At 46.0% G+C, this 27,020-nt stretch overlaps 1 protein-coding gene across 3 annotated transcripts in view; it reads right to left on the bottom strand.

The window, feature by feature from the left end:
• The window catches only part of LENG8 (leukocyte receptor cluster member 8), a 30,064-nt gene extending 3,151 nt beyond the window's left edge, over positions 1–26,913 (bottom strand). Inside the window, exons 1-15 of one of the 3 annotated variants that reach the window (XM_056541647.1) lie at positions 26,688–26,913; positions 23,005–23,061; positions 22,424–22,580; positions 21,040–21,138; positions 20,317–20,430; positions 19,653–19,905; positions 14,393–14,570; positions 13,649–13,834; positions 12,803–13,072; positions 12,578–12,709; positions 11,264–11,549; positions 10,951–11,052; positions 10,793–10,861; positions 3,838–3,970; positions 2,923–3,130 (exon numbers count right to left, since the gene is read on the bottom strand). In XM_056541647.1, the coding sequence (XP_056397622.1) occupies positions 2,923–3,130; positions 3,838–3,970; positions 10,793–10,861; positions 10,951–11,052; positions 11,264–11,549; positions 12,578–12,709; positions 12,803–13,072; positions 13,649–13,834; positions 14,393–14,570; positions 19,653–19,905; positions 20,317–20,430; positions 21,040–21,138; positions 22,424–22,580; positions 23,005–23,061; positions 26,688–26,692 (2,249 nt within the window). In that variant the 5' untranslated portion in view covers positions 26,693–26,913. Of the gene's footprint in view, positions 1–2,922; positions 3,131–3,837; positions 3,971–10,792; positions 10,862–10,950; positions 11,053–11,263; positions 11,550–12,577; positions 12,710–12,802; positions 13,073–13,648; positions 13,838–14,392; positions 14,571–19,652; positions 19,906–20,316; positions 20,431–21,039; positions 21,139–22,423; positions 22,581–23,004; positions 23,062–26,687 lie in introns of all 3 variants that reach the window. The other 2 variants (XM_056541648.1, XM_056541646.1) reach the window with 2 other exon arrangements.
• Positions 26,914–27,020: the final 107 nt, after the last annotated feature.

Here is a 27,020-nt window from a genome sequence, read left to right as displayed (position 1 = left end):
AAATCATAACCCTTCCAATTTTGCACCTAAAAATCCATGTGATGGCTTATTTTTTGCGCCACCAATTCTACTTTGCAGTGACAGTCATTTTACCCAAAAATTGACAGCGAAACAGAAAAAAAATCATTGTGCAACGAAATTGAAGAAAAAACACCATTTTGTAAATTTTGGGGGCTTCCGTTTCTACACAATCCATTTTTCAGTACAAATGACACATGATCTTTATTCTGTAGGTCCATACGGTTAAAATGATACCCTACTTATATAGGTTTGATTTTGTCGTACTTCTGGAAAAAATTATAAGTACATGCCGGAAAATGTATACGTTTAAATTTGTCATCTTCTGACCCCTATAACTTATTTTTCTGCGTATGGGGCGGTATGAGGGCTAATTTTTTTGCACCGTGATCTTAAGTTTTTAGCGGTACCATTTTTGTATTGATTGGTCTTTTTGATCGCTTTTTATTCATTTTTCATGATATAAAAAGCGATCAAAAATATGTTATTTTGGACTTTGGAATTTTTTGCACGTCCGCCATTGACCGTGCGGTCTAATTAATGATATATTTTAATAGTTCGGACATTTACGCACACTGCGATACCACATATGTTTATATTTTTATTTACATGGTGTTTTTTTTTTTATGGGAAAAGGCGGGTGATTTGAACTTTTTTGCAGTGTTATAGCTCCCATAGGAGGCTATAACATTGCAATTGCATACACTGATTGCCAGCACTGTTCACTGCAAAGCCATAGCTTTGCATTGATCAGTGTTATCGGCGATCGATTGCTCAAGCCTGCATCTCAGGCTTGGAGCAATCAATCGCCAAAGGGACACGTCGGAGGAAGGTAAGAGGACCTTCGCCCGCGTCCCAGCTGATCGGGACACCGCATTTTCACTCCGGTGGTCCCGATCAGCCCCACTGAGCAGCCGGGAAGGTTTTACTTTCAATTTAGACGAAACTTACAACTTTAAACGCCGTGTCTAAAGGATTAATAGCGCGCGGCTCCGCTGCATTATTAGCCCCGGGTCCCGGCTTCAGATACATGCCGGGACCGACCCAATAAAGACGCAGGGTTACCGCGTGACCCCACGTTATATCGCGGGAGCCGGCCAAGGACATAAATATATGTCCTTAGTCGTTAAGGGGTTAAAGGGGTACTCTGGTGCAAATTTTTTTTTCTTTTTTTAAATCAACTGCTGCCAGAAAGTTAAACAGATTAGTAAATGACTTCTATTAAAAAAATCTTAATCCTCCCATTACTTATTAGCTGCAGAATACTACAGAGGAAATTATTTTCTTTTTGGAACACCGAGCTCTCTGCTGAATCACGAGCACAGTGCTCTCTGCTGACATCTCTGTCCATTTTAACTATCCAGGGTAGGAGAAAATTGCCATAGCAAACATATGCTGTACAGAGATGTCAGCAGAGCACTGTGTTCCAAAAAGAAAAGAATTTCCTCTGTAGTATTCAGCAGTTAAGTACTGGAAGGATTAAGATTTTTTTTAACCAAAGTCATTTACAAATCTGTAACTTTCTGGCACCAGTTGATTTAAATATAAATAAATAAAAGTTTTCCACCAGAGTACCCCTTTAACTTATTACCAAAGCAGTATCGGGGCAAGCACTCCCAGCTTACTGCTAAAATGGGGACTTGAACATGCTCATTGGCAACAGAAGGGTTAGTCTTGGCCTCTTAGGTGTAGGTGTGTGGCAACTGTTGCCTGACTGGAGGAGGCAAAGAAGAAATCAGGAAACTGGATTTTAACATATGTAATCCTTTGTTCTTTAGGGACAGAGGAGTCTGGCAATGGCTTATTTCCTGCTTACCACTGAGAACACATGCATGCTCAGTCAAGCAGAGTGCGGGTGTGGGGGGGTTTGAAATTACCTGCTGTCATTTAATAACTATAGTCTAAGAATTGTACAAATACAGTATCAAGCTTACAAGCAGTACCACACACACACACACACACACTACTTACCTCCAAAAGAAAAGAAAAAAAGAAAAAACACCACACACACACAAACATACTTGGTTTACAAAAAGTATCAAAATAAGCAACTCTCTTAAACCAAGCTACGCACTATGCCAGAATGTGCTCTGGAATGCTACTGGCCAGTTATTGCTTGCTTCTATCAGACATATAAATCCACTATTTCTTTTCTGATGCCTGGAATACTGGCAAAAGATATTTCACATTGTAAATATTTCTTACTGGCCCTCTCAAACCATGAGGACTCAATTCAGGCAGAGAACATTCTGTTTAGAACAAATGTTCCAGCAAATCACTTGAGAAAGGGTTTGAGCTCCAAGAAACATTCTCGGAGATCACAAGATAAACAACTTTCATCTCTTATGTTTCTAGTCTCCATCAGGAGCATGAAACACAAAAAGCAGATGCGATCCACCTGCTGGGGGACCTACTGAGTATTTCTCGCATTAAAAAAGGCACAGGTTACTGAGTACAGCCCCAGCCTAAATTATAGTTTGTCAAATAAAAAAGTACTGCCACAATTCAGGACATAAGTCTGCTAAAGCAACTTTAACAGCTGGAGTACAGTGCTTTTATAGTGCTCTAAATTGGATTCTGATAAACTGCTAGAGGTCCAGGTGTCCATCCTTAATAGTGCAAACAACTAATGGCATTTCATGTCATCTTATTCCTCTTAAGAGGGGAACAGACTATTACTAAGTCTATGAATAGGCTCCAGATAAGAACACGTGCTCCTGGACAGTCACAAACAATCCTTAACCTAAAAATCAAGTGTAGGCCATAAGTAGAAAGGCTTCCATGCATTTCCCATGTGTCTACCTTTCAACACTAACTTTTAAAAATACAGATAAATTAAGCATGCCAAAAAAGCTGAAAGAAGAAGGCTGGGTTAAGTACGCTAAGTGGGAGGCCTGCACATACGTTTTAATCATGGCCTTAAGGGCTGCCTTCCTCTCCCTCTCTGCAAACTTGTCGATGAGATAAGCAGACATGCGGGGGGCTTCTCTATAAAGCTTGAAAAATCGATGATAATTTGAAAGGGCCCAAGCACTGCGAAGAGCAAGAGCATGTGCAACACAAGGATCTTCCTTCAGCTCTTTGGTCAAATATGCCAGCTCCGTTGTTATATCTGTAGAAAGAATAAAAAAATAAAATAAAAAAAGCCAATGAAAAAGTGAAAGACTTCAAACTTTCTTCCATTAACACATCTGCAATGTCTAATTGGCTTATATGCCGAAAGTCTTTTTGTAGAGACATAGAATGTGTTTGCAGCTAAGAACCATTTGGCCCATCTAGTCTGCCAAATAATCTGAATACTATGAATAGTCCCGGGCCCTATCTTATATGAAGGATAGCCTTATGCTTATCCCATGCATGTTTAAACTCCTTCACTGTATTTGCAGCTACCACGAAAGTAATACTTCCAGATATTAGTTTTAAACCTTTGCCCCTCTAATTTAAAACTATGTCCTCTTGTGGTAGTTTTTCTTCTTTTAAATAAGATATAACATGTATTGCCTCCTCCTTGCTGACACTAGCTAAAACTGATTACCTCACTTCCAGTGGGCGGGTATACCCTGCAAGGGAGGAGCCGACTTACTTCCTAGTGTCAGCGCCTCCTAGTGGCAAGAGCATATACCCCACACTTAAAATAAAAACATTTTAAATATGATAGAATGTTTCTATCATATTTAAAATGTTTTTATTTTAAGTGTAGCATAGTCTAGATTTTCATATATGGATTACATAAATACACATGCCAACAGATACATGAACCAGCAGAAGCCAAAAAGGTAGAACATACCCCAAGTAGAAGTTTACATGATATTTTCTTACCCCCAGAGTTTTTCGTGAACATGTAATACAAAACACGATAGGCTGTAAACTCTCCGATGTTTCCAGTAAGATGGTTTTCAGAATATAGAGATTTCAGCTGTGCTTGACATTGGTTGAATTCCTCGTGGTCTCCCTAGATTGGAAAAACAAAATGCTTAGAATAAAAGTGGTAAAGACGCCCTGAAAAATTAGGTAATTTTTTTTTTGTCTAATAGCAACACAGGATAGGATGGGAGATACTGAACTCTAGGACAGTGTTTCCCACTCAAGGTGCTCCAGTTGTTGCAAAACTACAACTCCCAGCATGCCCGGACAGCCGAAGGCTGTCCGGGCATGCTGGGAGTTGTAGTTTTGCAACAGCTGGAGGCATCCTTGTTGGGAAACACTGCTCTAGAATATAGTTATGCATTATCTGATTCTGTACCTATACCAAGTAGTTCCAGGACAAGTTATACTTCTAATGTATCTGTGACACAGAGAGCCAGCTGGCTGTCCTCAACCTACTCATTGCTGGTTATGGATCCTAGATTTATAGGGACAGAGCGTTGATCCAGGGATTTATTCTGATGCCATATTTGGATTCGGGAAGGAATTTTCACCTCTAGTATGAGGTTTTTTTTACTTCCTCTGGATCAACTCAGTAGGGGCTCATTAGGGATATGGGTTGGACTTGATGGACTCTGGTATTTTTTCAACCTTATTAACTAGGTTACTTTTAGGCCCACAAATTGAGTGTTTGTCTAAGAGATTTGGAAAGATTTGTGAAAACCTGTGCAGAGAAGAGTGGAGCAATTGCCCATAGCAACCAACTGGTCAACTTTACCCGTGCACTGGTTTTGATAAATTCACCCCAATGTCTCTCCCTGTCAGAATACAAGCCGTAGAGAATACTATTACAGGCATGGAGCACTTTGTGTAGTAAGGAGCGGATCAGGAATGTGATCATTAAAAAGTTTGCACAAATAAGTTTATGTATTTTATTATATATTTTTTTAAAGGGAAAAGTTGGTGATTTGAATTTTTACAAACTTTTTTTTTTTTACTTTTCACACTTTTGGAGAGAGAGGGTGAGAGTAGGTGCAGGAGGAGGAAAGGTGACAGCAGTGACGGGAGGTTCAGTAGGAGGGTGGAGGAGACTGAACAGGAGGTGTAGGGAGTGGGGGAGAAGGAAACCTGGCACCTGCATCAGCAATAATCTGAATATACAGGTTAATAGTGCAGGTGATGCAGATACAATGGCAGTTTATCTTTTTAAAAAAATACATGAAGTTCTGTCGTAATTGTGGAAAGTTATGCAAAGCAGCCTGTCTGCACAAAGGAGGCGTTCTTCATGCTGTACTAGCCATGCTTCAGCCTCCCACTCTGGCCGATAACACTGCCCTCTTCACTGAAAAGGTGAGCAATAGGGGGATGTATAGTTATGAAAGGGGAGGAGTAACTGGCCAAAGGTAGCGTTGACAGGTGAAGCAATGCTAGACCAGCATAAAGAACGCCTTTATTATGCAAAAAAAGGAGAATTTTTAGACTTACCGTAAAATCTCTCTCTCGAAGGATCCATTGGGGGGACACAGACTCTGGGTATATGCTGCTGTATCTAGGAGGCCTGACACTATGGTAACCAAAAAGTCGGCTCCTCCCAGCAGGATATACCCGCCTCCAGGCCAATGAGCAATTCAGTTTTAGTCCCAGAGCAATAGGAGGAGACCGATAAGTCAAAAGGAAAAAACATGAACTGTCCGAGAACCAGAAGAAAAATTAACTGAACACACCCTCGGACAGATAACCGAAAAGGAACACCAGAAAAGGGCGGGAGCTGTGTCCCCCAATGGATCCTCAGAGAAAAAGATTTTACGGTAAGTCTAAAAAATCTCCTATTCTCTATCGGCTCCATTGGGGAACACAGACTCCGGGACATACCAAAGCCGTCCCTTGGGTGGGCAGAGAGAAAAGGTCAGGCAGTTGGCTGTACGCCGCCTGCAACACCTGACGGCCCAGACTAGCATCAGCCGATGCGAACATATGAACCTGGTAGAATCTCGAAAAAGTGTGCAAAGACAACCAGGTGGCCGCTTGGCAGATCTGCGAGGCCGAGGCCTTGTTTCGGAGAGCCCAGGATGCTCCCACAGAGCGGGTGGAATGAGCCAGAACCCTGAAGGGTGGGATCTTCCCCTTGCAGTGGTAAGCTTCCGAAATAGCACATCGGATCCACCGAGAAATGGTGGACTTGGAAGCAGGCTGTCCCTTCCGACGACCTTCCATAAGGACGAAAAAAAGAATCACACTGACAAAAGGAAGAGGTGACAAAGATAAGTCCGAACAGCCCGTACCACATTCAATTTGTGGAGTAAGCGCTCCCTGGCATGAGAAGGAGCGAGACAAAAGGACGGGAGGACGATGTCCACGTTAAGATGAAAAGCCGAAACGACCTTAGGTAAGGGACGGATCTGGCCGGAAAATAACCTTGTCCTGATGAACTATTAGGAAAGGAGAATGGAAGGTGAGAGCTGCCAGTTCAGAAACTCTCCTAATGGAAGTAATGGCAATGAGAAAAGCCACTTTCCAAGATAGGAGGCGAAGGGGAACCTCCCTGAGAGGTTCAAAAGGTGCATCTTGGAGAGCACCTAGAACTAAGTTCAAATCCCAAGGGGGAGAAGGGGTCCAGTAAGGGGGGACAGCGTGTGCCACACCCCGGAAGAAAGGTCCGGACATGCGAATTGGAAGCCAGAGGATGCTGAAAGAGAATGAGAGGGCCAAAACCTGACCCTTAAGGGAGCTGAGAGCCAGCCCTTGTTCCAACCCCGACTGCAAAAAGGAGAGGAGACTGGGAACGGAAAAGTTAACTGGAGAAAAGGTCTGAGCTTCGCACAACGAAAGTAAGCCTGCCAGGTACAGTGGTAAATCTTCGCAGAGGACGGCTTGCGAGCCCTGAGCATGGTGCAAATAGCCTGGGGAGAGAAGCCGCGGCCGTCATATGCAGCGACTGTAAATTGGGGTGGCAAAGGGAACCCTGTGACAGTAGGTCTGGACGAAGAGGAAGACTGAACATAACGTCGTCCAGAAGCCAGACCACGTTGGCATACCATGCCCTTCGAGGCCAGTCTGGAGCCACCAGAATGGCTGGGACTCCTTCCGCCTTGAGCTTCCTCAGAATCCTGGGAAGGAGGGGGAGAGGAGGGAACAGGTAGGAGAGGACAAAGCCCGACCACAGAATTACTAGGGCATCCATGGCTAGAGCCAGGGGGTCCCTGGATTTCGACACAAACGTCGGAATTTTCCGGTTGTCTCGAGACGCGAAGAGATCCACGTCTGGGGTCCCCCAGAGGTCGCAGACCTGTGCGAACACCTCCGGCTGAAGGGACCACTCTCCGGGATCGGACGAGGACCGACTGAGGAAATCCGCCTCCCAGTTGAGCACTCCAGGAATGTGGATCGCCGATATGGCTGGAACAACCTGTTCCGCCCAGAGGAGGATCTTCGTCACCTCGGACATGGCTGCTGAGCTGCGAGTGCCGCCCTGCCGGTCGATGTACATCACAGCCCTGGTGTTGTCCGACTGGACACGGACAGGGTGGCCCTGAAGCAGGGACTCCCAATGTTTCAGGCAAAGATAAATCACCCTCAGTTCCAAGATGTTTATGGAAGGACTTCTAGGGGAGGCCAGAGGCCTTGAATCGTATGATCCCTGAAAACACCCCCCCCTCCCCCAGCCCGACAGACTGGCATCTGTCGTGACCACCTGCCAGTGGAGGGGAAGGAACGAACGCCCCTGAAGAAGGGGGGAGTGGAGACACCAGCGCTGAGACAAACGGGTCCGAAGAGGGAGAACAATCTTGCGATCGAGCGAGAGAGGAGACCTGTCCCACCGGGCAAGAATCGCCAGCTTAAGAGTACGGTAATGAAACCGGGCAAAGGGCACGGCCTCCATGGCTGCCACCATTCAACCCAGGACTTCCATGCAAGTATGGATGGTGACCGGGGATGGTATCCGGAGGGAGCAGACTCCCGACAAGAGGTCCAGACGTTTGTCCGGCGGGAGGCGAATCAGAGCCGATGCCGAGTCGAACTGAAGCCCCAAGAAGATCAGAGACTGGGTGGGGGAGAGAGTCTCACACTCTCCAGAGCCTGGGCTCTGGTGGAGGCCTTGATGAGGAGGTTGTCCAAGTAGGGTATCACTGACCGTAACAGAGCTACCACAGGTGCCAAAATCTTGGTTGAGCCACAAATTGATAATGACCTTCCGGAACCGCAAAGCGGAGATACCGCTGGTGTCCGGGAAAAATTGGAACGTGGAGGTAGGCATCCTTGATGTCCACCGAGGAAAGAAACTCCCCTTGATCCATGGATGCCACCACCGAACGGAGAGATTCAATTCGGAAATGGCGGAGAAGATTATGTTGGTTGAGACGTTTGAGATCCAAGATTGGTCGCACAGAACAGTTTTTCTTGGGAACCACGAAAGCGTTCCCTTGGAGGAACCGGGACAATGACACCCTGGATGAGAATGGACTGAAGAGCCTCCCGAAATTTCCTCACAAGCGAGGGAGATCGGGGAGCACGGGACTGAAAAAAACAATCCCTCGGAAGGGAGGCAAATTCTATCAGGTATCCGTTGGACACCACGTCCCTGACCCAGGAGTCCTGAATGTGCGTGGACCAAACGTCTCGAAAGAGCAAGAGGTGACCTCCCACCCGAGAAAAAGGTGCGGGTGGGGGCGTCCCTTCATGCAGAAGTGGGTTTGCGGTTGCCCGATTTGGCCGCAAAACGGCCGGGACGGTTGGTGTCCGACTTCCAAGAAGGACACGCCTTGAAAAAGGGGGCCTTCTTGTCAAGTGAAGGTGCCTGGCTGGGCCCTTTAGAGGGGCCAGACGTCCGAAAGGAAGAAGACTTCCTGCAGAAAGAATTGTTAGACTTGTTTTGAGGTAATCAGGAGCTCTTGCCACCTGAAGCCTCAGAGATAATCTCAACCAGGCGTTTGCCGAAAAGACTGGAACCGGCAAAAGGAATCTCGGTGAGAGACTTTTTAGAAGCAGCATCCGCGTTCCATGTTTTAAGCCAAATTGAACGACTGAGGGCCACTAGATTACCGGTGGCAGAGGCAGCACAGCGAGCTGAGTGCAAGGAAGCAGAACACAGAAAGTCCCCAGCTTTGGAACATTGGAGGGCCAGAGCAGACAGTTCTTCCGGGGGAGATCCCGAAAGAATGCCCTGACGGAGTTGGGAAAGCCAAACCAAAAGGGCCTTAGACACCCAGGTGGAGGCGAAGGCACCCGCTGCTTCAAAGGCATACTTCGCCAAGGATTCAACCTTTTTGTCTGCCGGATCCTTGAAGGCAGCTGCATCCGCCAGCGGCAAAGTAGTAGCTTTAGAGAGGCGGGAAACCGGAGGATCCACCGCCGGAGAGGAAGTCAATTTGGAGACCAGGTCCTTGGCGAAAGGATATCGCGCTTGAACTTCCTTCAGTCCCTGAAACTTCTTCTCAGGGTGCTTCCAGGCAGATTCTAGAATGGCATAAAATTCAGCGTGAGAGCTGAACACTTTGGGTGCCGGTCGGGCACGATGAAAAGATACTTCTGGAACTGCGTCCGAAGTTCCTGGGTCCTGGGGAGCAGTGGAGCAGGAAGAACAAGTGGGTTCAGCAGAACCTGGCATTTTTGCAGAGCAGATTCTACAAGCGTAATGGGTAACTAATGTTCCCGATATCTGCTTTGAGGGAGGAACAATTCTGGGCACAGACATAGCTAAAAAATGAACAGTCTCACCCAAGTCTGTGTCCCAAGTCAGCTGCTATGAGGAGAACTCCGCACTGTGGCTGTGAGGAGAGAGAAGAGACACCGGCCAATAGGAAGAATAGGCCGAGTCAGAGGCAAGGGCGCTGATTGGCAGCTATTTCGCGCTGCTGAAGCGCTTATGCGGCCTGGTGGGCGGAGCTAACGTCCACCGGGCCGCTGAAGAATCACAGTGGGACTTAGAAATGGGGCCCGCTCCGAACCCCGAGCGCACACGCTGCCTTAGTGAGCTGCTATGCGCTCGGGGGACGGAGCGGGCTAAGTGCCGTCGGCAGCCGTGGCTGCCGAAAGTGAAAGTAAAAGGCGCACCCGCCCGCAGAGAGAAGCCTGCGGCGCATATAGTAACACAAAAGTCAAATAAAGTGCCCCTTGTCACAACTGCTCCTCCAATAATAAAAGAGAATCCCCCTGCAGGGAAGAAACCCACGGCCAGCCCCAGCTTAATACAGCTTAAAAAGAGAGGGTCTCCAGCTGTTGCAAGACCTAGTGAAAGAAACACTCACCTATGCTGAAGAACTTACCTAAAGAAGTCTTCAGAATGTAGTCTTCAGTCAGTATTGTCACCTGCAGCAAGCCAAGCTCATAGCGAGGCGAACAGGGAGATAGGAGGACCCGGACCCGTGAGGTGCAACCCCAAGCGCTGACCGTTGGCGAGAGGGGGTTAACAGTACATCCAAGATGCCTGCCACCTCTCACAATGGGGAAACAGTGAACCGCAGTTCCTGAGTCCCCACCTGAAAACAGAAAGAAAAAGGAATAAAGCACTAACACATTCCCTAAACCTAAAAAATATAATGAGACCTGGTCTGGAGAACACCAGACCAGTGTCCACCTCCTTAAGACACTAAGCAAAAACTGAATTGCTCAGTAGCCTGGAGGCGGGTATATCCTGCTGGGAGGAGCCAACTTTTTGGTTAGTGTCAAGCCTCCTAGAGACAGCAGCATATACCCAAGGTCTGTGTCCCCCAATGGAGCCGATAGAGAAAGGCTGATTTGCATACTTTCTTTTCTAATGGTAACAGAACGGCTGCATGGATTTTTATAAGGTAAGCTCCAGTTTGATTCAGCATCATCTGCCCTATTACCCAGTACATTCAGGTTATTGCAGGTTATGCTGCTTTCAGATTCCCTTTAATTTTCTATAACAGTGTTTAAGCAGAAACCATACCTTCTCCAATGCTATCCGTGCGTGGGTCTCGTAGACTTCGACAGTAAACTCTGTACGAATGCCCTGGACCTGTGAAGCAAACAAAAGCTTTAAAAACAAGCACTGAAAATACAAGATGACTCTTAGATCCTGACCAGAGTTGTCTTTGCAGCACATACCGTTAAGTCTTGCCGAATTGATTTCATCTGTTCACACGCAAATGCATAGTCTTGTTTTTCCTTAAAATGCCCCTTCACCATTGTCAAAGACTTGCGCAAAACCTGAGTTGAAGAAGAAACTCATGAACGCCAATACAACTAGTATTAAAGCCATTCAAATATTTAATGGTAACAGCTAAGCATATAATATCTACCTCAAGTATTTATTACTGCACGAGAAACCACAAACAGTTGTAAAGGATACACATACTAATAGGATTTGCCTTCATATGCTGTACTATAAATGCAAAGGAAAGTCTTAAAGAAGTCTTACAGAAACAGGTCGAACAGTTGATGGATCTGGAGCACAAGTCAAACGTAGGTAAATTTTTGTGATATCCTGTGAAGTTCCCACAATTTTCAGCTCATTCCAGTCCAAACTACCAGATTCGTCTAGATTATGAATCTGCAAAACTAAAGGCTCAATACGCAGCTTCTTAGGACTGTGCCCATGCTGGAAACGCGCAGCACGCTTTTCTTTCTTGAAATCTTTTTCTGGATCCTCAAAATCCATGGTCATATTCTTTTTGCGGTTTCGTTTGTTTAAGTTTTGTTCATTCCTAACAAAGATAAAGGAAACTGGTATCAATTTAGTCGTCTTAAATAAAAAACACAAACATACATATACAATTCTAAAGTTTAAAGTTCTGAGCACAAAAAAAAAAAGCAGGGGAAAGACTGCACAAGGTGTGAGGGAATAAAGTCACTAGTGCAAATAGTGTGGACAGAGGAGCCTAAAGACTTCATCCAGTTACTGGATTGGGGATGGGTGTCTGTTCTGTAAGCCTAAGGAGAGTTGAAAGTGTTGAAGAGCCGCAAAATGTTTTTAGAAAAAATGTTTAAGAGCTTTAAAAAGCTATTAATCTTCCCTCTCTGTGAGCTGCCAGCAGAAGGATGTGGGCGTGCCCTATGTCACTGAAGCCTGCTGGGGGGACTGCCTCTGCCCTCACTTTGCTGGGCCTGTCCTGATTGACAGGCGGGGGAGCTGCGTTGAGCTCATCACGTGCTCAGCCAGCGCTGCGATTTTGGACTCACTGCCAGGCCGGCGTGATTCCGAAACCAATTAAAAAGCTTGTGGCCAGGGACTCCTGGGAAGACCCCCTAGCAGCCACATTTTCAAAATGAAAATACATGTAAAAAGGAAGCAATTTTTTTAATTAAATCCAATTACAAAGTTGTACTATTTACAATCAGCTCTAACATATCAAAAAATATTTGATGAAAGGTACTCTAAGTGTAAAGTATTGAAAATCTACAAAGTTTTTACCAAATTTGCCCCATTATGCACAATTAGTAAGTAAAGTGCGGCTACTTAACTGTTGATCCTCCACAATCCATTCTTAACTTTTATATCTTTTATATCCATCAATCAGTTATAAAAGTAAATTACTTGGGAGGGCTGATCAAGTACAGGGATTTGGGACCTCTCCTTCATTAATGATGGGGTCTGAAAGGTTGGACCTCTTTCTAACTTACTGTATCATGTCTGATTGTTTGGTTATAGACTAATAAAAGGGGTTGACCAGGGATAGTCACCATTCCAATAATGTTAATCATTCAGAATACACAAAATTCTGCAGTTACATACCTTTTACCCCGCTGATTTCGTCCACGGCCTCGATCCATATGACCACCCCGGCCTCGTCCCTTCTGAAAGTTCCTGCGACCTCCTGATCGGCTTTCACTTGCAGATATTGAGCTGCTTTCAGAGTCGGAATCACTGAAAAACACAGCAAAGTGTATTAAGCAATATAACTTTTCAACAAAATGAAGAGCAAGCTTCAAAAACTAGGACCACTTTTTTTTTTCTTACCTGCGGCGGTATTGCCTGTGGGGGGAGCGTGAAGATGACCTGGATCTTGACCTTGAACCAGTGCTTGAAGAGGAGCTGGAGTCTTTCATAAAAACATTCCTGTTCCCAAACCTTGTAGGAAAGCTGCTACCTCGTCCTCTTAGTGTATTAGCACTGTTATTGACACCACCGCGGGAGGACTGTGTGACGGTAATAGTGCTGCCAAGAGAAGACTGCAAAGTAGTCTGCTCCCATCGCTTTTTCTTTGGGCTTTCCTTTATGCCATCCTTACTAAAAAGTAAAAAAAAATTATAATAATTGAATGTAAATAAAATGGGTATTTGGGTTTTACACAAAGGTACCTAAAGACGGAATGGTAGAGCAAATAAAAATCTATATTCAACCCTCAGCGCCGCCGCCACTCCAGAGTACCCAGATAAAGACTCCATTGGCTGCAGTGTCCATTGCTGATTCCATCACTGGCCTTAGCTGTTGGGCTCTTATTCATGCATGTGACCGCAACAGTGACTAGCTACAGTGTGCGTACTGAATGTATGGGAATATCAGGGCTCTTATTCTTAATACAGCACCTGACCAAAACAGTAAATATTTTGGGGCTAGGAGGCTAGACTAAACAGAAGAAAAAGATAAGTATAAATAAAACAAATGAGCAATGGTGAAGGGGCAACCAACACCTATGGCCATTTAGGACAGTGCTGCAGCAAACATTTGTTTTTGAAATCATCATAGTTTCTAATATATTCACTTTAAAAGTTGGTTCTCTATAAATAGCTAAAAATCCATAACATTTGAAATGAGTGAGGGAAAAAAAAAAAACATTTAAAAATCAGTCCCATAGAAACACACCCTGGCAACGGCTCTCTACTCCAATCAATGGTGTAGGCTGATCCGTCCTGTAACCTGGCTTGCAAGACTTCCTTTAGCAGCTTTTCTGTTCGATCCTTGTCTTCTTCACTCTCACATGCAGTAAAGCAACGTTGGACATATTCTTTCATGGCTGGGGGCCAATCCTCTGGCTTTGTGGAAGCACTGCTGCTGCAATAAATACATTTGAAGAGGTAAGGCCATACTTACACGTGTTGAATTTGGAATTTTCGAATCATTGTAAAATTGAAGGGGGCTACGCTAAACAAGCTGTGAATATTCACAACTGCAGCATTTCCATGATTCACTACATGTGAATGGAGTATAAAACATCCTATTAAATTACGATGTTGTGGATTGTCAGGGGATTTAGGCACAGAATATGCACCTAAACCCAGAACATGGACAATTAATGAAAAGACCACAACATTTAACATAAGAGGACCACACCGCATTTGGGACAGATAATACAACAGGCTTTGGGGCCATTGTAGACACTCCAGAATCCAAGCTAACCATTTTGCAGTGGCCAAGCGAAGGAAGAAAAAAAAAGAAAACCTCACAGACACAGAAAACCACCAAGAATAAGTCAGTAGTACATTTTTAGATACTTTTACATGGCCTCCCCTGGCATTTGAACAGACCCTAAAAGTAGTACATAACAGCAGAGAAAGTTCCTAAAAAGTGTAAGCTAGAAGAATGCACAAAAGACACCAAAATATTCACCTGTGTTCGTGGTTCTTCTCTGCTTGCTGCTGCTGCTGTAACATGTGGTGGTGCATGCGTGCTTGCTGTGATAACCCAGTATTGTTACTGTGCTGCTCATTAGATGCAAAGTTCTGATTGGACATCACCAGAGGACGTTTCTGAATATTAAACTTCAGTCCACCCGCTCCTGGAGCTTCTGTAGAAAAGAAAATATAGAGAGAGGTCTCATAGCTGTTAGCGAGAAGACAAATAAGTAGATTTTTATGCTTACCGTAAAATCTCTCTCGGGAGGATCCATTGGGGGACACAGAGACCATGGGTATATGCTGCTGCCACTAGGAGGCTTGACACTAGGCAACAAAAGAAAGTCTGCTCCAGCAGGATAAACCCCGCCTACAGACTCAGCTATCAGTTTAGTCCCAAAGCAGTAGGAGAGGACCGACCGATATAAAAAAAAAAAAAAAAAAAAAAAAAAACAGTAACTGTCCGGGGAAACCACAGACAAAAATTTACCGAACCAACCCTCGGACAGGACACCAGAACAAATGGGTGGGTGCTGTGTCCCCCAATGGATCCTCCGTGAAAGATTTTACGGTAAGCAAAAAAAAAAAAAAATCTCATTCCACTCCATTGGGGGACACAGACCGGGGGATGTACCAAAGCAATCCCTGGGTGGGAAAAAAACTCAAGTGTCTCAGGTGGAAGGCTGGGCCACAGCCACCTGCAACACCTTGTGACCCAAACCAGCATCAGCAGATGCAAAGGTAATGCACCTCGTAAAATTTTGTAAATGTGTGCAAGGACGACCAGGTTGCCGCCTTACAGATTTGCAAGGCTGAAGCCCTATTGCGGAGAGCCCAGGAGGCCCCAACAGAACGAGTGGAATTAGCTGAGACCCGGAAAATAGGAGTCTTCCCCTTGCAGTGGTAAGCTTCAGAGATGGCCGAATGGATCCACTGAGAAATGGTCGCCTTCGATCAGGAAGTCCCTTATGATGCCCCTCAGTAAGCACAATGTCACACTGGCGAAAGGATGAAGTGACCGAAAGGTAAATCCGAACAGCCCGTACCACATCAAGACCATGAAGCAACCGTTCCCTGGGATGGGACGGTGCTGGACAAAAGGACATATCCTCATTTAGGTGAAAGGCAGAGACCACGTAAAAGGCAAAAAGGGACCAGACGGAAAACAACCTTGTCCTGGTGTAAAACCAGGTAGAGAGAACAGCAGTTAAGAGCCGCCAGCTCCAAAACCCTCCTAATGGAAGTGCCCGCAATGAGGAAGGCCACCTTCCAGGAAAGGATACGAAGAGGAAAGTCCCGGAGAGGTTCGAAGGGAGTACCCTACAAGGCACTGAACCAGATTCAGATCCCATGGGGAAGTAGGGATCTGTATGGTAGAGCCGCATGAGCAACACCCTGCAGAAAAGTCTGGATGTGAGGATCGGATGCCAGGGGACGCTGAAAAAGAATGGAGAGAGCAGACAAGTGACCCTTAAGGGAACTGAGAGCCAAGCGTTGTCCTAGCCCAAACTGTAAAAAGGAAGGAAGTTGTGGGAGGGAGAAAACCACTGGAGAGGAGTGAGATTCACACCATCGAAAGTAGGTCCGCCAAATAAGTTGATAAATCTTAGCAGAGGAAGGCTTGCGCGCCTTGATCATAGTGCAGATCGCTTGGGGAGAGAACCCCCTGGCCTTCAGAACCGCAGTCTCAACCGTCACGCTGTCAAATGCAGACACAGTAAATTGTGGTGGCAAAGGGAACCCTTAGAGGCAAGTCGTCCACTAGTCGAACCACATCGGCGTACTACGCTTGCCTGGGCCAGTACGGAGCCGCGAGAATCCGCTTTGAGCTTCCTCAGGGCCCTGGGAAGGAGAGGAAGGGGAGGGAAGAGAAAGGAGGGCAAAGTGCGACCAGGGAATCACTAGGGCGTCTACGAATAGAGCCAGTGGATCCACGGACTTCGCAACGAAGCAAGGAACTTTCTGGTTGTGGCGGGACGCAAATAGGTCCACGTCCGGAATGCCTCAGAGGTTGCAGATCTCCACAAACACCTCTGGATGAAGAGACCCACTCACCGGCATTGGCTGAGGAGCAACTGAGGAAGTCCACCTCCCAATTTTCCACTCCCTGAATGTGAATTGCCGAGATGGAGGGATCCTGGCGACCTCGGCCATCGCTGCAAGTGCCGCCCTGGCGATTTACATATGCCCCAGCCGTGGAGTTGTCTGACTGGACACGAAATGGACGGTCCTGGAGAAGGCACTCCCAATGGAGGAAACAAAAAAAGGTAAATTGCCAACACTTCCAGGAGGTTGATGAAGAGGAGAGCCTTCTGGGTGGACCAACAGCCTTGGACCGTTCAATCCTGGAAAACTCCCCCTCCCAACTGCTGACACTGGCATCAGCTAAAAGTTGTAGAGGTAGACAATGAAACTGGGCGAAGGAAACTGCTTCCATGGGCGCCACCATCCACCCCAGGACTTCCATACAGAACCGAATGGAAACTGGAACATGACAGCGGAGAAAACGCTGTAGAACTGGAGTCCCAGGAAGATCAGAGACTTGGTGGGAATCAGGTTGGACTTGTTCTGACTGACCACCCAGCCGAAACGGGACAAGGTCTGAAGAGTGAGACGGAGACTCTAGAATCTGGGCCCTGGTTGGAGCCTTGACCAGGAGGTCTTCAAGGTAGGAGATCACAGACACACCCTGGGCTCGCAGGATGGCGATCACTGCCGCCAGGAACTTTGTGAAGACCCTTGGGGCCGTGGCCAGGCCAAAAGGAAGGGCCCCATACTGAAAACGGCCCTCCGAAACTGCGAAGCAGAGATAGCGCTGAAAAAATGGGGATGTGAAGGTAGGCATCTGATATCCGAGGAAAGAAACTCCCCTTGATCCATGGATGCCACTACAGAACGGAGACAACAATTATTTACCCCGGAATGGGTTAGGGTCAATTAAACGTAACACTATTGACCAAGGGACAAAACCCTGGGTCACTAATACCCTTCTTAATCCCACCCCCTAAAACTTAACTTTTATTAAAGTCACAATAATAATAGTGATATGGTGATCAACTGAATTAAAATAAACCTCCTTGTGTGTATATAACTGTATAGTTGGTGAACTATGAGCTGGTTGCTTCCTAGTAATTGGTCATAGCCAGTGGTCTGCAGTCTCACTGGTTAATAAGACACAAGGGAGGTTTTATTAAAAAATTTATAAAACCTCCCTTGTGTCTTATTAACCAGTGAGACTGCAGACCACTGGCTATGACCAATTACTAGGAAGCAACCAGCTCATAGTTCCCCAACTATACAGTTATATACACACAAGGAGGTTTATTTTAATTCAGGTGATCACCATATCACTATTATTATTGTGACTTTAATAAAAGTTAAGTTTTAGGGGGTGGGATTAAGAAGGGTATTAGTGACCCAGGGTTTTGTCCCTTGGTCAATGGTGTTACATACAGAACGGAGAGACTCCATACGGAAAGGACGTAGGAGTAGGTGACGATTGAGGAGCTTCAGATCCAGGATCGGGCAGACAGAACCCCTTTTCTTGGGGACGACGAACAGGTTTGAATAGATCCTTGGGAGGAACTGGGATGATCACTCCCTGAGCGAGAAGGGTCCGAAGCGCGACCCGAAAAGCCACCGCCAAGGAAGGAGAACGAGGAGGACGGGATCGGAAAAAGCAATCCCTTGGAAAGGAAGCAAACTCGATCAGATAGTCGTTGGAAAAGACATCTTGGACCCAAGAGTCCGGCACGTGGGCCGACCAAATGTCCCGGAAAAAGGGACAAACGACCTCCCACCCGAAAACAATGTTTGGGTGGTGATGTCCCTTCAAGCAGAGGGAGGCTTACAGGTGCCTGACTTGGCTGCAAAACGTCCGGAGCGGTTATCTGGTTTCCAGGAGGGACGGGCCTTGAAGGACGGAGCCTTTTTCTTATCCTGAGAGGGCGCAAGTCTGGCCTTGAGCCACATGGAACAATGAAGTTCCACTAGGTTACCTGTGGCAAAAGCTGTACAACGGACAGACTGCATAGAAGCAGAGCACAAAGTCTTCAGCATTGGAGAGTTGAAGTGCAAGATCCGCCAAATCCCGAAGATCCCGATCAAGATCCCGAAGGGGCTCCGGACAAAATGCCCTGGCGGAGTTGGGAAGCCCAGACAGAAAGGGCTTCGGAGACCCAAGCAGAAGCGAAGGCAGAAAGCAAAGATGAACCCGCTGCTTCAAAGGCGAATTTAGCCAGATTTTGAATCCTCTTGTCCGCTGGGTCCTTAAAGGATGCTGCATCCGCCAAGGGCAGAGTAGTTGCTTTCGACAGACAGGAAACCGAAGGATCCAGTCGGTGGAGATGTCCATTTCGCAATGGAGGTCCTGATCAAAGGGAAACTGTGCCTGAATCTTCTTAGTCCCTTGAAAGCTTTTGTCTGGATGCTTCCATGCCGTTTCCAGTAAGGTGTCAAATTCAACATGAGAGCTGAAAACCTTAGGAGAGCGACAGATGAAAGGAAACTTCTGGAACTGGGTCCAAAGTCCCAGGGTCTTCTAGATAAAAGGTCTCCCTGATGGCAGACACCAAGTTGTCTACCATGTCGGACGTGCTGGCTCGGTCCTCTGGATCAGAGGCAGAACCTGACGCCTCATCTTCCAGCTCCCCAGGAGAGTGGGAGCGGTTGAAGGCAGCCTTATATAAAGGCGAAACGGACCTGGCACGCAGACATGGAGACCTAGGACGGCAACCAGGAGAGCAACCCTTAGAATAGGGGCATTTCCGCTGACCGGTGGCGAGAAAGGGTTGACAGTGTATAACTTGACGCCTGTGCCCCTTCTTCGCAATTGGGGAAACCGTGAGTGCTATGCTCCTGAGCCCCCACCTAAAGAAAGAAATAAAAGGGAGAGAAAAATCTAAATACACATTCCTAAACTAAAAAATAAGAAAAACGACCGGGTCTGGAGAACTCCAGACGTCTGCCTCCTATGGACACTAAGCTAAAACTTACAGCTCAGAATCTGTAGGCAGGGACATACTTTCTTTTGTTGCCTAGTGTCAAGCCTCCTAGTGGCAGCAGATAAAACCACGGTCTCTAACAGAGCCAAACAAAAAACTATTTATTTGCACCAATGGACAGTAGGACCTTTTTATGGCCCCTATACTCATATGTAAATCTCAGTGATCCTATTGGGCATTTTCTGCATGAGAACAGTTATTTTATTGATTCAGCTCTACTACAAAGTGTTACGGACAGATGTGATAACTTACGTTTCATTCGGTTCCATAGTTGTCCTTTCTTTGGTTTGGAAGCTTCATTGTAGGAATGCTGATTGTAGCTGCCGGCATTACTGGATGGATGCTGGGGGGAGGGCTGGTTTCCCCCTGAGGCGTTCTGAAGACTGGACTGTGGCAAATTATGGTTGCCATGTTGGTGATGTGATGTAGCTTGGTTATTTGAGCTAGACACTTGAGACTGGATATTAGAGTATTGGATTCCATCCTCTAGACCAGGAACACCGGGCTAAAAACGCAAACGGAAACTCATTTCACAGAGGTATATTTGTTTATACAATACAAATAATGGTTGTTACACAGTTGCCATGAAGGGCTTATATTGATAAATTTCATACATGAGAATTTTGGGCCAGCACAGGCTCTCACGTCATTAGGAGATGAGGAGGAAGCTGTGCCTGTGCTCTGCTATTTTAGCAGAGCGATCATGTGGACACAGGCCCTCTCATCATTAGAATGTGAGGGTGAAGATTTATGTATTGTATACAAGAGCATGCAGAAAGGAGGCAGGAAAGCCAGCTCTCCACCTCCATTGCTAAAAGGGACATTATTTGCATACTGGCAAAGGAGCCTGTAACTCCTAGAAAATGGTTTTTCTTTCAGTATGTGTGTGTCAATAGAGAGGATAAATCTACCATACCTGATTTAGACTTCCCTGATGCTGTCCAGCTTGTTGACTCTGTTGTGATGCTGATCCTTGGTAATTGCCAGTCATACTATACTGATTAGGATTATTGTAACCACCATACACATTCTGTTCAAGCAAGAGAAAAAAAAATTATATATATATATATATATATATATATATATATATATATATATATATATGCGCTACTATGTAGCAATATATCCTCCAACAGCATATCGATGGACCCACTTCTTATATCCAATTCCCACCACATAAAATACATTGTAAATGCTGTGGATTTTTTCTAGAGTAACCTCTTAATCTCTGCAGGGGTTCACAGCAACAACAGCCTCTTAAAATTGAGAAAGATTTATATGCAGCTATGGAGCTCAGAGACTGATCGGCCAGAACCACAGTAAGTTACAATCAACAATATCTAATATAAAGTTAATAACAAGTTATTACTGTACTATAACCCAACCACTGTAGTGTCATCAATAATATTACTTGCTCAGTATTTCTTACTATTGTTATTTGTCTATGAAAGTACCCAGGTTGCTACGACCCAGGGCTAGTATTTCGGATTGATCATCAGGTTAATTCAGTGGTTTATATGCTTTCTTTATAGAAAGCATCTAAAATATTACCGGATTTAAAAATTCCCCATCCCTAATATACGATTATATCTGCCAGTTATGTATTGTATCGCTACCAAGCTAGCAAAGAGATACCTACCATGGGGTAATAATAGTTGTAGGCGTACTGGTAATTGTACTGCGAATACCACTGATAATACTGTTGTTGCATCGCTGCGTCATTCTGGGATGCTGAATACTGCAAAAGAAAAATAAAGCATTACCTATACAGCAACCTTACTATTGAGCAAAACTGGAAGCTAAGGGGAGATTTATCAAAACCTGTCCAGAGGATAAGTTGCTGATTTGCCCATAGCAACCAATCAGATCACTTTCCTTTTTCAGAGGTCTTTTAAAAAATGAAAGAAGCGATCTGATTGGTTGCTATGGGCAACTCAGCAACTTTTGCTCTGGACAGGTTTTGGTGAATCTCCCCTTAAGTTCTAACATTCAAAATGTGCAGTACAAATTGTACCACAATGACAATAGGGATTCACACAATATGAAAGCACAGAAGTGTCTCAATGTTCTACCAGAGAGCCACTTTTAGGTCTGTTTCGTACACAATATTGACCCCTTGAGGACACAGCCCATTTTGGCATTAAAAGGCGTTCTCCAGGATTAGAAAAACAGACTGACCTCTTCCCAAAACAGCACCACACCTTGTCCTCAGGTTGTGTGTGGTATAGCTTAGTTCCATTTAAGTGAATGGAGGCAACTTGTAGTGCCACAAACAACCTGATGACAGGTGTGATGCTGTTTTGGGAATAAAATAACTACATTTTCTATTCCTGGATAACCCCTTAAAAGACAACCAGCTTTAGTTTTTTTTTTTTTGCTTTTCCTCCTGGCCTTTGAGAGGCATAACATTTTCATCCACAGACCCATGAGGGCCTGATTGCATAACCAATTGTACTTTATAATGAGGTCTTATTTTACCCAAAAAATGCACGGTGCAATGAAAACATTTATTTGTGCGGGAAACTAAAAAAAGAAAACACAATTTTGCTACTTTTTGTTTGGGGAGGGGTTAGTTTTTACAATGAGACCCATCTTAAAGTTAAACTTATTGTAAGAAAATGAGTACACTTAAAATGTCCTATTCTGACCCCTATAACTCATTATGTTTCTGTATATGCTGCTGTACAAGGGGGACATTTTTGGTGCCGCGACCTTTGGATATGTGACTCCATCTTGACTTATCGGACCCCCGCAATCTCTTCAGGTGGTCTGAAGAATCTCAACCTATACCTCAACTGCTTTAGGTGCAGGGATCAGTATTTATCATACTCATGCTGTGTTTTTTATAGGCAGCACACAGTATTTTCATAGCTTGGTGGGGATTTTGCTGTTGCACTGGTGCATGGATTATGCCACCTACATATAGGGTCAAGTTTAGTTACTTGTCTTTACCAGATCAGTCACACACATTTCATGCTGGGATCTAGTATCACTTCCCTTTCAGCATAGAACACGAACATTACCTGTGCATTAGCTTGCCCATCTGTCGATCCTTTAGTAGCACTCCCCCCACTGGCTTTACTAATGTTAGCCAGAGCTTGCCGCGCCTTCTCCCACTCCGGATTCTCATGCATTGGTGCCTCTGGACCACTATCTCTACCCGCACTGTACTGCTGAACCCTGTGTAGAATAGTATTACAAATAAATATGTTAACATAAGAGAAGCACGTTAAAGGGGTTATCCAGAGCGTCCAAGACAAGTGATTAGGGCAGGAACTGCCTGCTCTTCGATCAACGATTGCCTGGGCAGGCAGGTCCGGCACCAAGTGCTCGTCTATGAAGCAGAAAGAAGATTAGGGAACTAGATGCATATCTGTTATATATCAAGGCTCTACAGGGGAGATTTATCAAAACCTGTGGAGACGTAAAGTTGGCCATAGAAACCAATCAGATTGATTCCTTCTTTTTCAGAGGCCTTGTTAAAAATGTAAGATGTAATCTGATTGGTTGCTATGGGCAACTTTACGTCTCCACAGGTTGCGATAAATCTCCCACTATATATCTATACTATGGGCACCGAATATAACTTCTAGAGAAGACTTACCACTCAGGATTCAGCTGCTCTGCGTGGTTGTTAGCCATAGTAAAGTTTAAGGGTAACCTGCAGACAAATGAGAATGTTACTAAGTTATCATCTTACAGAAACCTGTATTCACATCTATATACTGTAAGCACGCAGACAGATGGCCACCCTAGATATATACCAACTACACACAGCAACAGCCGTCAGGCACAACTCCCCCTCCCCTACTTACTATACAAAATACACACAGTAACAGTTTGGAAGCCTGAAACAACAAACCTTCATCCATTCTAGTCTATTACTCTGCAGTGTAAAAAACTAAAATACAAAAAGTAGAAGCCAATTTTCGTCAGCATACACTGGGCTCCGCCCCTTTGACTCTTGAATGTCCCGTACAACTGCAGATGTTACCCGAAGAAAAAAATATATAAATAAAAAACACAGACACATCATGGGTATAGTCTGTACAATTTTAAATGGTAACTCACTAAAACTAATTTTTGCTATTGAACTCCTTATGGTAACTAAAAAAAAAAAAACTTTCTAATGTACTTTGTTTAAAAATAATTACGTTTTCTGTGTGTTATTTGTGTTTAAAAAAAAAGCTGCCACTAGGAGACTCTCTACTTGTCCAGAGCACATTTCCTCCCATCTTTTGCACAGACTCTGGACTCCTGCTGGCCTGGCAGAAGTCCAAACACAGGAAATGCAGTCTGGAGTGCTGAGGGGGGTGTGCGCAGCCTTAGTCAATCATAGCTCATCTCACACTGAACTGCTCTGGGCTGTGTGTGGCAGAGTGAGGGAGGAAGTTCTCCCCTGTATGGTTTCAGATGATGTCACGCCTGCTGGGTAACACCCCTTCCCAGTCTGTGAATCTGACTGAGCAGAAAATACAGAGCAATATCAAGGTAGAAAATGAACACATAATAAAAATAAAGGCAGGGGGTGGTTTATCAAGATGAGGGCAGTGAACTGGGAGGATTTTAACATTTAAAAAGATCATGAGAGGTACTCTAATGCATTTACCGTATTTATCGGGGTATACCACGCACCGGCCTATAACACGCACCCTCATTTTACCAAGGATATTTGGGTAAAAAAAGTTTTTTTACCCAAATATCCATGGTAAAATGAGGGTGCGTGTGTGTGCGCGTGTATACCCCGATATACCCCCAGGAAAGGCAAGGGGAGAGAGGCCGTCGCTGCCCGATTCTCTCCCCCTGCCTTTCCTGGGGTCTAGAGCCCTGCTGCCGGCCCTTCTCTCCCCCTGGCTATCGGCGCCGCTGCCCGTTCTGTCCCCCTGACTATCGGTGCCGGCGCCCCATTGCCGGCGCCGATAGCCAGGGGAGAGAAGCGGCGCCGACAGCCAGGGGGAGAGAAGGGGCAGCGGCACCCATTGCCGGCGCCGCTGCCCCGTTGCCTCCCCCCATCCCAGGTGGCATAATTACCTGTTGCCGGGGTCGGGTCCGCGCTGCTGCAGGCCTCCAGCGTGCGTCCCCTGCGTCGTTGCTATGCACGGCGCGGCGCACTGACGTCGTGCACCGCGCTGTGCAGCGCGTAGCAACAACGCAGGGGACGCACGCCGGAGGCCTGCAGCAGCGCGGACCCGACCCCGGCAACAGGTAATTATGCTACCGGGGATGGGGGAGGCAATGGTGCAGCGGCGCCAGCAATGGGTGCCGCTGCCCCTTCTCTCCCCCTGGCTGTCGGCGCAGCTTCTCTCCCCCTGGCTATCGGCGCCGGCAATGGGGCGCCGGCACCGATAGTCAGGGGGACAGAACGGGCAGCGGCGCCGATAGCCAGGGGGAGAGAAGGGCCGGCAGCAGGGCTCTAGACTCCAGGAAAGGCAGGGGGAGAGAAGCGGGCAGTAACGGCCTCTCTCCCCCTGACTTTAGGCTAAAAATTTTAGCCTAAAAAGTGCGTGTTATACGCCGATAAATACGGTACATTAAACAAAATCTGGTGATGTAAAAGGAGATGTCCGGCGTAGACTTTTCCTATCCTGCCCGGGCTTCAAAAAAAAAAAAGAAAACAAACTTTCACTTACCTCCATATGTTCTCCCGGAGCTCCGCAACAGCTGATCTGTCGGCCGGGCTGTCTGCTTCCTTTAGCCCGGTACATCACACAGCGCTTCAGCCCATCACCGGCCGCAGTGATGTCCCGCCTCGGCCGGTGATAAGCTGAAGTGCCGTACCGGGCTAAAGGAAGTAGGAAGTAAACAGCCCGGCCGACCAATCAGCTGTTGCGGAGCTCCGGGGCAACATATGGAAGTGAAAGTTTGTTTTCTCTTTTTTTGCAGGACGGAATAGAAAAAGTCTGCACCGGACATCTCCTTTAATAGCGAATTTGCGAGTGACAAACTCGCTTTGAGATCATCCAATGCTGTGACATTCGTGATCACACGTGTGAGGTCAATATGAAGACGTGCCATCGTCCTTGGATCTCAAGATTGGAGCACTAAGTGGTAACAGTAGAGGAGAAAGTCCCTTTAAAGGGGTACTCTGGTGGAAACTGGTGCCAGAAAGTTACAGATTTGTATATTACTTCTATTAAAAAAAAATCTTAATCCTTCCAGTACTATTTTCTTTTTGGAGCACAGTGCTCTCTTCTGACATCTCTGTCCAGAGCAGCATATGTTTGCTATGGGGATTTTCTCCTACTCTGGACAGTTCTCAAGAATGGACAGAGATGTCAGCAGAGAGCTCTGTGTTCCAAAAAGAAAACCCATTTCCTCTGTAGTATTCAGCAACTAATAAGTACAGGAATAATTATGATTTTTTTAATAGAAGTAATTTACAAATCTCTAACTTTCTGGCAACTGTCTCGCCCCTGCCATAAACTTGCATTGAGGAGGGCGGCGCATGACATCACACAGGGGCGGAGCTGTGACGTCACGATCACCGGCCCCGTCATCAGACCAGGCCTAATGAGAGCAGGGTGCTGCGTGCGAGTCCCCAGCGGCGGGACCCCGCGCGATCAGGCAACTTATCCCCTATCCTTTAGATAGGGGATAAGTTGTCAGCACGGCAGTACCCCTTTAACATATGTTTAGAAGTACCGGAGTACCCCTTTAAAGCGATAGCAAATCACTTAGAGCAATGAAGGGTAAATCTGAATTGTCTAGTAGTAAAGTGTTTCTCATCACCCATAGCAACTAGAGATGAGCGAACTTACAGTAAATTCGATTCGTCACTAACTTCTCAGCTCGGCAGTTGATGACTTATCCTACGTAAATTAGTTCAGCCTTCAGGTGCTCCGGTGGGCTGGAAAAGGTGGATACATTGCTTGGAAAGAGTCTCCTAGGACTGTATCCACCTTTTCCAGCCCACGGGAGCACCTGAAAGCTGAACTAATTTACACAGGAAAAGTCATCAACTGCCGAGCCGAGAAGTTCGTGACAAATCAAATTTACTGTAAGTTCGCTCAACTCTAATAGCAACCAGAGCACAGCTTTCACTTTAGCACAGCAATCTAAGAAATGAAAGCTGAGCTGTGATTGGTTGTTATGGGCAATGACTAGGCCCAGTGTGTCCCAAGCTGTGGCTCTCCTGCTGTTGCAAAACTACAACTCCCATCATGCCCTGACAGCCATAGGCTGTCAGGGCATGATGGGAATTGTAGTTCTGCAACTGGTTTTTGGCCTGTGTCGTAAACGTAGTGCTCCCTATAGCAGCCTTCGCCCTCCACCACCCCGCGCCGTTACCTCATACAGGAAACTCGTATCCTCGAGACCTGACTCTCCTCACCAGGGCCGGAGCCTCGTATAACCGCCCCCTATACAAGGGCCAGCACACTCGGCTCTCGGTCTTCGCCGCTCCGGGTGTTTCCGGTCAGGTAATCGGACCTCGCCGAGTTTTTACTTCACAGCAACCGATTTCCTCCTCGGAGAGGATCAGAGATGGCTCCTACAACACAAAATGGCGGACGCGAAAGTTCGCTGTGCTGATGTAACCACTTCCCTCCCTGCTCATTCAGGATTCGTCGTCTCTACATGTCGGGTATCCAATCAGAACGTGTTTTCTTAACAATTTTTGTT

This window comes from Hyla sarda, chromosome 10 (assembly GCF_029499605.1).
Source record: "Hyla sarda isolate aHylSar1 chromosome 10, aHylSar1.hap1, whole genome shotgun sequence".
NCBI lineage: Eukaryota > Metazoa > Chordata > Amphibia > Anura > Hylidae > Hyla > Hyla sarda.
The sequence above is the reverse complement of the archived record's forward strand: the minus strand, read 5'-3'. Positions and strand labels throughout refer to the sequence as shown.